The 11465-nt window shown below is 34.7% G+C and overlaps 2 protein-coding genes across 3 annotated transcripts; one reads left to right on the top strand and one right to left on the bottom strand.

Annotated features, from left to right (window-relative positions):
• Nucleotides 1-1101: 1101 nt before the first annotated feature.
• LOC108209740 (pectinesterase 2) lies at nucleotides 1102-3611 on the top strand. The gene is made up of 2 exons (XM_017380817.2): nucleotides 1102-2035; nucleotides 2742-3611. The coding sequence occupies exons 1-2, from the start codon at nucleotides 1198-1200 to the stop codon at nucleotides 3428-3430; spliced, it is 1527 nt and encodes a 508-aa protein (XP_017236306.1). The 5' UTR covers nucleotides 1102-1197; the 3' UTR covers nucleotides 3431-3611.
• Nucleotides 3612-4728: 1117 nt separating this feature from the next.
• LOC108208145 (plasmodesmata-located protein 8) lies at nucleotides 4729-6246 on the bottom strand. Of its 2 annotated transcripts, none has more exons than XM_017378637.2 (2): nucleotides 5354-6246; nucleotides 4729-5161 (listed from the first exon to the last, which is right to left on the bottom strand). In XM_017378637.2, exon 1 carries the CDS (start codon nucleotides 6104-6106, stop codon nucleotides 5375-5377), a length of 732 nt encoding a protein of 243 aa, XP_017234126.1. In that variant the 5' UTR covers nucleotides 6107-6246; the 3' UTR covers nucleotides 4729-5161; nucleotides 5354-5374. The 2 variants fall into 2 exon arrangements, with proteins under 2 accessions (XP_017234126.1, XP_017234125.1); XM_017378636.2 differs by having other exon boundaries at nucleotides 5383-6236.
• Nucleotides 6247-11465: the final 5219 nt, after the last annotated feature.

Here is an 11465-nt window from a genome sequence, read left to right as displayed (position 1 = left end):
CACTTTTACATCTACTTATACTAATTATAATTTCTTTAAAATATTAAGGATTTAAAATTAAATTAGATATTCTAATGCCGCAAGGATAGAGAAAATAATTTTTCTATTTAGATATTATTAGAACCTAAATTTTAACTTAATTTCAATAACCAAATTTAAACCTTTTATTATAAAAAGGAAACCTAATTTCAAAAGCGAAAAGTCCTTGAGCTTTTCTACCAGCTCGTCCTAAACCATGAGCTACTCAATAGACACGCTAATATTTACAAGTCAAAATCGACAATATAAGCCAGGTCCCGTTAGCTGGGGTCTCACCAGGAAATTAACTACGTGAGTTTTCTTTCTGAAAGATTTATAAAAGTCAATGAATTTCTAAACGTGCCGGTTATTCTTCTATAAATTTGCATATATTTAAATCATCTTTTGATAAATCATAATATTTAACAAAAGTTTAAAGTCTGTATAAATTTATGCTCGACTTGTCTTTTTTCTTTCTCTCTTCAGAATTATTTAAATTATAATTTATAAAAGCAAATACGTAAAATGGTAATGTTTTGTAAAAACATAAATAAATTTGAACATCTCTAATTTATCTATTTATCTTTTTTGAAATTTTTTATAAATAATGTCCAATACTACTGGATAACAGAATTCATGTTTAAATCATATCTGCTTACCAGCCAAGTCCTATCCGATCTTCTCATCAATACAAACCAGATACTATATAAAGCACACACACGTCTTTGTGTTTGTGGGCGAAGAACACCTTCAATATATTTAATTAAATAAATGATCCGATTATGTACGTCAGTACGCGTTTCGTGCTTACCTCGAATTCCTTGATCGGTCAAACCCTCCGAATAATATATCAGCTAAAGATAAATGACTTAATTAACCTGTAATTTTGATGTTCAAACTTTGAACTAAATAAATAATCCCCGAAGACATAGCGAGATTTTATTCTCTAACAAGCAAATGCTCAACTAATTTGAATAAGCAATAAGTTTCGAAATAAGAAGGTAGAACATCACATCACATCCATTCGCCCATTTATAATTCCCCCGCCCTCGGTTTCGAATCACTATATATACCCGCTAATTCGTTACCAAAAATCTCATTCGAAAATCATCACAAAACCCTAAGCTCATTCTGCTCTCTAGTAAATCCGTTACTTAAACCTGTTATTTAATTAAAATTATGAATTTTCGTTTGTTCGCCAGTTTTATTTTATTTTTATTTCTTTTTCACGGTCCCGCTGTTTTTAGCTACTCATTCAGTGAGGTTAAACTAAAGTGTAGTAAAACACCGAATCCGCAACCATGCGAGTATTTCTTGAGCAACAGCCCGAATTACGGTCCGATGTTAAATGATCCCGATTTTCTCAAAGTGTCGATAAAGCTGGCCCTGGACCGAGCCATGCATGCGAATCTCAACACGAAGAGTTTAGGCACGAAGTGTCGCAATAAGCTCGAAAAGGCTGCATGGGATGATTGTCTCGAGTTGTACGACTCCACCATCCGCAAACTCAACAAGACCATCAGCCCATGCAGCCAAGAGGACGCGCAGACGTTCCTCAGCTCTGCGCTGACGAATCTCGAGACGTGTCGGGCCGGGTTTCTTGAGCTAGGGGTAAGTGATAACCTACTACCCTTGATGCAAAACAATGTGTCTAAATTAATTAGCAACACTCTAGCGATGAACAAAGGGGTGTATAAGAAGGCGAGCTACAAGGGGAAGTTCCCGACGTGGGTTACTCCGGGGGACCGGAAGCTTCTGCAGACGTCGACCCCGAAGGCGAATGTTGTGGTGGCGCAGGATGGGTCGGGGAACTATAAGACGGTGGCGGCGGCGGTTGCGGCTGCTAAGAGTAGTAGCGGAAGGTTTGTGATATATGTGAAAGCAGGTGTTTATAATGAGAAGATTGAGATCAAGGCTAAGAATATCATGATTGTTGGCGATGGGATTGGGAAAACGATACTAACTGGAAGCAAAAGTGTAGGAGGAGGAAGCACCACCTTCGCCTCCGCCACTCTCGGTATGTTTTCTTAACCTTTTCTTTCCGGTTCTCGATTTAGTAATAAAAATTTGTATCATAATTTTCAAAGATTAATCAAGGGAAAATTACTGTTGACATAAAATCGAATATAAATTTTTTCACAAAATGACATAGGTTAAGTTTTGATGGGAGGAGCTCCTCTATATTCACATAAATAATATCAATTAGATATCACATATTAATTGTCAATTTGTGCACGTAGTGCTACTCTTAATGGTGATTTAGACTATCGGTCATGTCCTGTGCTGTGAGTTATAACACCTAACAAAGATCTTGTTCAGTTTTTAAAAACAGCACTTGTTTGAGCTGCAAGCCGCAAAGCTGCTCGTTGGTAAGAGAAAAACTAGTTTAATTAGTTTGCCGTACCAATCTAAGAAGCAATTAACGAGATAGATTAATTAATTAGTGACGCTATCAACGTGACAGTTTTTATTAGTTATTCATTGCTACTCATTGAAATTAGGACAAGCATGTTTATGTTTAGTCTATTCAGTTAAATATATTCTTCGAACAGTGAATCAGTAAGCTTGCCGGGTCAATAAGTATATGCTTAAACAAGAACATTTGGCGATAAGCTTTGTTGACTGCGATAATAAACAACTTGTTTAATCATAATTATGTTTTATTTTTCTTAATAAGATACTAATCAACTTGAGTACTTGCTGACACCCTCCATTGTATGCAGCTGTTGTCGGAGACGGATTTATCGGTAGAGGCTTCACAGTCAGAAACACGGCAGGAGGGAAGAATCACCAAGCCGTGGCACTCCGGTCCGGCTCCGATCTCTCGGTCTTTTACCAATGTAGCTTTGAAGGGTATCAAGACACTCTCTACGTTCACTCTGATCGCCAGTTTTATAGAGAATGCGACATATACGGAACTGTCGATTTTATTTTCGGGAACGCGGCTGTCGTTATTCAGAATTGTAACATCAGGCCCCGAAAACCTCCAGCAGGTACCAACACTATAACGGCTCAAGGCCGAACCGATCCGAATCAGAACACTGGAATTATTATCCATAACTGCAGGGTCACACCAGCTGATGAACTCAAGCCTGTTCTGAGTTCGACTAAGAACTATCTTGGTAGGCCTTGGAAAGCATATTCGCGCACAATTTTTATGAAAACATTTCTCGATGGATTTATTAAGCCCGAAGGCTGGATGGAATGGAGCGGGAATTTTGCCTTGAAAACGTTGTATTATGGCGAATACGCGAACACTGGAGCAGGTGCAGCAACTGGAGGAAGGGTTAAATGGGGAGGATATCATGTTCTTACTACTGCAGCTTCGGTTTCGGATTTCACGGTGGGGAATTTTATTGCTGGGAGTTCTTGGTTGCCTAAAACAAACGTTCCCTTCACTTCTGGACTTTAATTAGTAAATATCATCAATCATGTTAATTTTTTCTGAATCCATAGTGTTCGTGTATAACTCACAGTATTGTTCTGAAACTATATGTTCGGTGTTTATAATATAAAGGGCATTCAATATGTGTAAAATCCACAATTGTAAAGATATGTAATGAATAAAAGACCAAATTTTTTCTCTTCAACAATGTTGTGATTAGATATAATTTCTAATGATGTTGTTTGATAAATGCTGAAGGCAAGTAAGGATCGAACTAAACCATAAATGACAGACGATAAATTTTTGTCACCAGATAATTATCTGATCAAGTTCAGTCTTCAGATACAGTTTAATTACGTAAGACATATAAAACTGCAGTGTGTTCATTTGATGTTGCCTTTATCTTTAATAACAACTCATGGGGCAATAGACTAGCTATTTCCATTTGATTATTCAGGTAGCTTCAAGCTTTCAACGCTTGAATGCATCACAATGGCGTATTTGCATGCGACACAATAGTGCCAAATAATATAATGTTGCCTTGTCTCCGTAAGACACTAAGACTTGTCTATCAGTGTTATTTTGAAAGAAGTTTCACTGCTACAAAAACGGGTAAATTTGACTGAAAAAATTTGGTCGAATTTAGCTAAATTTGACTGTGTTTGGTCGAACTTTGGAAAATATATATAGATCCTCCATAATAATGTGCCTCCGAGATAATGATCAACCGCCAAAAGAGGTACAACGTACTCCTTTTAATTTGGTTGTTAAAGATGATTAAAATCACATTTAGAAATTACATGAAATCCATGAACAACCTGGACATATGTACATAAGAAATTAGAAGAAGTCAGCAGCCTGTATGATTAACAATTGAAAATTGAAGAACATATATGTATCACGTTAATAATATTATGGATATACGCGATCTTAAGGTCCACTCTTAATGCATATCAAAAGTTTCGTGTTTATAATGCAGGCATAGTTTTTATGAAGAATGCGTGACCTGCCGGGACGGAACCAAGATTTTAGTATTGGGAGGTCAAGAAATAAACTCTCGTATACTTGCCAACTCTCGTATATTCGATTGTGTCAAGTTATTCATAACTAAATTCTTTAACTTTATCTTAACAATCTGCAAAACTTTTGAAGCCAATGAAAGATAGATAGAAGTTAAAAGAGATAATTATCTTTTACTTTATGTAATGGAGGCCACTTTATGCTATATCGCTTTCGATGATTCAGTTCCGTGCATCATTCATTTTAGATTGTACTTATTAGTTTACGATCAAATTCTGAATGATTCAGAGGTGGTGGACGACATATAATAAGGCACCCGATCCAACATTTGTTAAAGATCTTAAAAGTCAATTACACTGATGATTTCAGATTAGCCGAACTCCAATGAAAAGATTACCGAATTATAGAAACAAGACATGATAGAGAAAAAAAAAACTAATCAAATTTCCATGTTCAGTCGTAACTTCAGCATGTGTTAGCCTCCCTGGTTCCACCCTGATTGTGGTTAAGTACAGCACGTTCACTGTATATGTAAAAAAATGAACAATACAACTACAAAAGAGAGGAACTTACTACAGAACTGATTCTGTTGGTGTTAAGTTGGAACAATCAGTTATTTGCAGATCAATTAGTAACATGCTTTTCGACAAAACGAGAGAAGAACAATGACAACCGCTATTCCAGCGACTACTCCCACAATAATCGCGACTGTTTTTCCCACATCATCACTGTTAGAACCTACACAATCATAACATCCAGAGTTAGTAGCTGTCAGTATAGTCAGAGGCGGATCTAGGATTCAAATTTTGAGTAGACACCAAACAATTTTTTGGAAAACACCTTGTTTTTAAATTTTGTGAGGGCACTTCTATAATTTTGCAAAATTTAGAATGATAAAAAAATGCAAGAATAAATAAATTTAGGGGATACTTGTCGAAATGTTGCACGACATCACGTACTTGGCGATGAATCGTAGTACCCCGAAGCCCAGTATCTAGCATAACACTGAGCCAAGAACACATCAGCTGCCTCCGCGGATCCACACAAGCTTTTCAGCTTGCCTACAGCATCTGACAAACAATAAGCACAATCCGAAGCACTCGTATCACCCGAACACTGCGCCAATCCTTCAACTAAACCGGAAGTACTGACCCGGAAACCAGCAGCTCGTTGCAGGTCAGCAAGAACATCATCTCTACGCCTAAAAAACTCGACATCGTTGCTAACACTTCTACTACACTTCCTAAACCTAAGGCTCGTATCAAGTTTCCCGAAAAAATTAAAATGTTCGTATCTAACTAAACAAGTATCTAGTTGTAAACTAGCTCCGTATGCGTATGGACACACTAAGCCTACCTGACTAACCGCGCTTTTAATACATTTTGAACAATCAATCAGCTTCTGATCACCTCTACATTGGTAGAGTCCGTAAATAGCGGAGTCCGTTGAGATAGACGTGTCATTACCAAGGGCAAAAATGTTGTACATATCATGAGAAGATGAAGTGACTATTGACGAGAGTAAGGAATTGAAGTTTGTCTCGAAAGGCGAGTTTGGTTGGAATTTTTCCTGAGAGCAGCCTGCATACATAAACATGTTGGCCTTAACTTGAAGAAGTCGAAAAAAGAGAAACAGGAGCGAATAGAGTCTTGAAGAGGAGTATTGAGGAAGGCTTGTCGACATTCTTTTGTTTCTTCTTCAAGAATTGTGTTTCATTCATTCTGTTTTCGGTGTTTTGGTTTTGTGGGGTTTGAAGGAATATTTGAAGAGTAATTCTAGGTTCATAGAAATAAATACAGAAATATGTACAGAATGACGTGGATTCTACTGTTATTCGATTCTATATTTGAACTTGAATGGTGGGTACTTTTCAGTGATCATTCTTGCAATTCTCAATGTACAGAGCTTTATCTTTTCTAAAGAAGCCAATTACTCTGTTAATGGGCCAATAGGCATATTATGCTTTTGCCAAGATAACATTATCGAAAAGTATTATTGCTAGCAGATAACCGATGCTTTTACATGGTGGAACCGATTCCTTGCTGGATAGCCAGTAATTTTGTAATGTGCTGACTTGGCCTTTTCGATCTTCTCTTTTGGGTCGAGTCATGGAATTCGTAGATAACTTGCTGCAGAATCAATATTCGTGGAAGTAACAGTCATTATTCTGTCTGTGTGAACCACAGAGATCGGAATATATGCCAGATTATATGCAGCGAATATAAAATAATGTCTTCTTTTTCTGGCAAGTACAACACGCTAGTAGGTATAAAGATCGAAATCTGGAAATCTCTTCGGTTAAATAATATTCCAATTTATCTTTTAAGAAATACTCTAGCTGAAGTTTTGGTCTGATTAAGTTTAAGTGGTTTATTTTGTTAAATTCTTAGTTGCTTATAAAGATCAGCTGAGAATCATATATTGTTGATGACAAAGATTATGATTCTGAGAAGAATCAGTACTCAAACATATCCGACCATCGCAGACTACTGCAGCCTAACTTCTACAACCATCATTCTACCAATTCACCTTCATTGATAATGCCATCTTCTTTAATCTCATTTCTGAAAATTACAATTTCAAGTTAGTTAAGAGCTTAAAATAGTCGAGTAACATTTAACTCGTGACATATTACAAACAGTAGATCCATAAAACAGATTACAAAGTTTAACCAAGGGTACTCGCACCATATATGCTGTGTCCGAGGATGCAGCACATTTCATATGCACATAAAATGTGCAGCGGTGACAGGTCATTTCCTTTCTAACATTCACTAAAATAGTGTAATTCTATATTATTTTAATATCAAAATCATATTATTCGTATATTGCATTCTAATCCATAATTATATGACATGAAGGTAACAAATTTGTGTTGTCACGTTATCAATTATGAAAATTTGATGTAAAAATTACACCAATATACTATTGAATCAAATTTGGTGACACGCTATCAATTTTATATAAGTTTTTTATCATTTAATATTGTATTGGAATTTATTTTACAATATATATTTTATCATAATAAATTAGTTTTTAATATGTGTCTGTGCGCATATGCTAAACACTAATATTGTGTGTTTGGGATGAATGAACATAAAAAGGATGGAATGAAATTTGCATTATAACACAGGCATATGTTTAAAATTTTCATTTTTTTCTCCATTTCAATCTTTGGGTCTATGTCATCAGTGTTCTAAAAATCGGTCTAGACGATTGATCTAGGCGGCGCCTAGGCACTAGACGGTACCGAAATGTCTCGACTCAGTCCTAGGCGGTAAATTAGGCCTTTTTTTACAAAAATCGGTCATAGGCGGCCAACATCCCCAATTTAAGAAGAAATGCTCTATTCCTTCGTATATTCAATTTCTTCTCAAATCTAACGATTTTGCAGTCACTTAATTTTCACCCAATTCGATTCAAATCTTCCTTCTACCTCTGCTATTTTCATTTATTTTTAATCGTTACATTTTATTCTTTCCAACCAAGCACAACATAAATTTTAGTTTGACTTATTTTAACTGACTATTATTTTCACATAATAATGGAGCCCATGTATATATAAAGCATATACTAATTAAAATAAATTAAATTCATAAATTTAAAATTTAATAATAGACAAATCCATAAATTAATAGTGTTCAGTCGGGGTGGTTCGCTATGTGTAACAGTAGTACTAATACTATTGGGTTGAAGTATCTTCAAATACAATTTATTTATCAGAGTAAAGGCCCAAATTAATAACGTGGACCAAAGCCACATAACTAATTCGAGGCCCAGCAATATGTTACACAAAATGATCCACGCTTATAAGTTATGTAATGAGATTAATATTTACTACAGAGTACAGACGTGTGTTTTTGTAACAGAATTACAGCAACATAAGAGTAACCACAACTTTGTTTACTGACCTGGAGAGGTAAATAACTAGATATATAAGGATGGCTATTCGGGCTGGGCTGTTCCCGGTTTTGGCATGGCGGAGATAACTCATAACCAGCAAGTCTGTGAACTGGGCCGTGCCTTGCCCGGTAGAGCCGGTTGGGGCGTTGGGCAGGATGGTTTTAATATTTTTTTATAATCCAATCTTTGTATGCAAATTCCGAAAACTTATCTTCAAATTGTATAAAACTTTAACTAAATTTTAAGCTGTATACCTGTTTTTTTTTTTTTTTTTGATTTTGAATTTGCTTAAAATTTTGTTGTTATTCGAATTATTATAGTAGGCTTATATGAAATATTTTAGAATGTTTAAATGAAAATGGAAATATTATAGAATGTTTAAATGAAACTGAATTATTTTGTTCATTTTTTATTTATATTTCTTTTATAATTATAATGAAAAAACTAAGGGAACTAATTCTTTCAAATCGGTTCAGCATTATTTTTCCCAATTACAACAAATCTTTGTGATTTGTTTTGAATTATATTTTTGTTTAATATTTAGTTGGAAGAACAATTTATTTTTACTTCAATTTCTTTCTATAATTTTGATAAAAATATTTGATTTAATAACTGAAAACAAAATACAAAAAATATAAAAAAACACAACTCGAACCCCCGAGGCCGGCCTGTCACTGTTTTGAACCCCTAAGCCGCGCGCATTTGGCTCGTCCGTTTCAGCAGGTTCGACGAGTCGCGGGACAATATTTTTGCGTGCCCAAAAAATTCCAGTAGACAGGCGTTTGGCCAGCTCTACGGAAACATTTCCCTCTCTAGAGTATCTCTGTTTACTTTCCCGAACTGACCTATTTTGTTCAATTATTTTCAAAATGATCTATTTTTTTCAACTCTTGCCAAACTAACCTAGTTTTTTCATATTCTAATATTTGGTTATAATTATAAATATACAATATTATTAATATATATTTACTGAATTAATATTTTAATATTATATTCAAGCAAGTATTAATGAATTATTATTTTAATTTTAATATTTTAATTTATTATTGAAAATATAATATTAAAATATTAATTCAGTATATATATATTAATAATATTGTATATTTATAATTATAACTAAATATTAGAATATAGAAAAACTAGGTTAGTTTGGGAAGATTCGAAAAAAGTAGATTATTTTGAGAAGAATTGAACAATTAGGTTAGTTTGGGAAAGTGAACGGATATGTAGATTAGACAGGGAAATGCTTCAGCTCTACGCACATGAGACACTCTCTCAGAGAAACTACAGAACATACACAATCTAGATTTAGAAGGTTTTTGATGATCAACGAACCTGACGATCAGAAATTTTTTTGTTACATTTTTAATATTAATTTTTTGTTACATTTTAATGATAGTTTTATTTTATTTTTTTAAAAGATTTTCCCTTACTAAATTTTAATTTAAAAATTCAAAATATAATCTCGAGAGGTATCAGGTCGATCTATGTTTGAAACCTAAGCGTACCTTTCACTAGCTACTTTAGTAAAGATACGTGTACTGTGTCCATAGATATACCGGGAGGCCGGTTTTAACCTCGAAGACAATAAAACCTCGTCCTATATCATAAATTATATTAAATTTTTTGTCCTTGCATTATACTGTCTACCAAAACTACATACAGTAACTACTTTAAGGCCCGGCAACGTGTTGCACAAAATAGAAAAAAATGATCGACGATGTGATTATAAGTTAGGTGTATGAGTATTGAGAGGGGTAGGTCATAGCCTCGATCCTAGGTTGTGTATGAGATTATTAGTACTATAAGTTATTACCCAGCTGTGTTTATGTTACAGAACAAAAGAGAGCGCCATAACACAGCAACATAAAGATCACACAGATCTCCCTCCCTCTCTCCCTCTCTCTCTCTCTCTCGTAAAGATTGATAGATACGGAATCTTGGTCGATCATGCAAAAACAGCAAAAGCATTAAGTCGAGTATATGGTCCTAATATTCACATGCAGAAACATTCAAGTTGCTGCAGCAGCACAGGAGCGAGCTGAGAGCAGGACCACTGTACCAACAGAACACTATGCTTACATTCAAACCGAGCGTACGTATATTTTATATGTGAAATTTCGAATTAACATATGCAATATCGCGCCTTAAGATAATAACAGAGACTATCAAATTTCGATGTTCAATTAGGGTTTCCAGGCCTTATTACTTTATGCATCTCTGGTTTGTCACACTGGCCATGTAATTTAGCTTAAAATATTGTATAACTGTAGTATTATTCTTTCTTGATAAAAGAATGGTACAATCAAGTACCAAGTGATTGCAGCCAACTTTTTCAGAAAAATGTTGACTGCATTCAATTCTGCAAATTAAAGCAAATGCATGCAATTTTAACAGGTGAAGGGGTGGCCTATGTATTCATGCATCAAAAAGCAGGCAGTACTTCATAAATTAACCTCTTATATATCTTATATGTGTAGAGTAATCGGTCCAACAAAATCTTATATTATTCAATATTTCCATCTTCATTAATCGTATATGCAAGACACAGCAGATTAAACCAGATAAGTCAAACACGATGGGGGAAATTGAAAACGAGACCCTTGTTCAAGATCAAGAGAGGGAGAGGTTTTTATCTTCTTAATCTTAATTATATACGACCAGTATCTTTTTATGCAGACCTATATATGCAGCTAATATTTCGTTTCTCTAGGTCCTTTATGGAACTTGAACAACTGGGCACATATTTGTGGGGTTGAGGGTCATGCATGTTGCTGGATTTGCTGTCCGGTGGTCCAGAAGAGCCACATGAACATATAAAACTGATATATTTATGAAACACACCACATGTTTGTCGGATAGGGGCATGCTCTTAGCTAGGGTTATTTAACCAGTACAAAAAGTCAACCTTTTTTACTTAAATTGAATCCATGTTCAGACTACCCTAGAATGGGTTATTCATATACTCTCTCGTTGTAGTGAATTATATATGGGATTTAGACGTGACACCCATTTTAATGTTATAGTATTTTTTTAAGAATTTTTTGTGATTTAAATTTTTATTTAGAAAAAAATGTGAAAATAAATTGTAGAACTGAATTTTGTAGATGTATTAAAATACGTGTTGAGTATTGAAAAAA

This window comes from Daucus carota, chromosome 2 (genome assembly GCF_001625215.2).
Source record: "Daucus carota subsp. sativus chromosome 2, DH1 v3.0, whole genome shotgun sequence".
Taxonomy (NCBI): domain Eukaryota; kingdom Viridiplantae; phylum Streptophyta; class Magnoliopsida; order Apiales; family Apiaceae; genus Daucus; species Daucus carota.
Note: the sequence above shows the minus strand (reverse complement) of the source record. Positions and strands in the feature narration are given on the sequence as shown.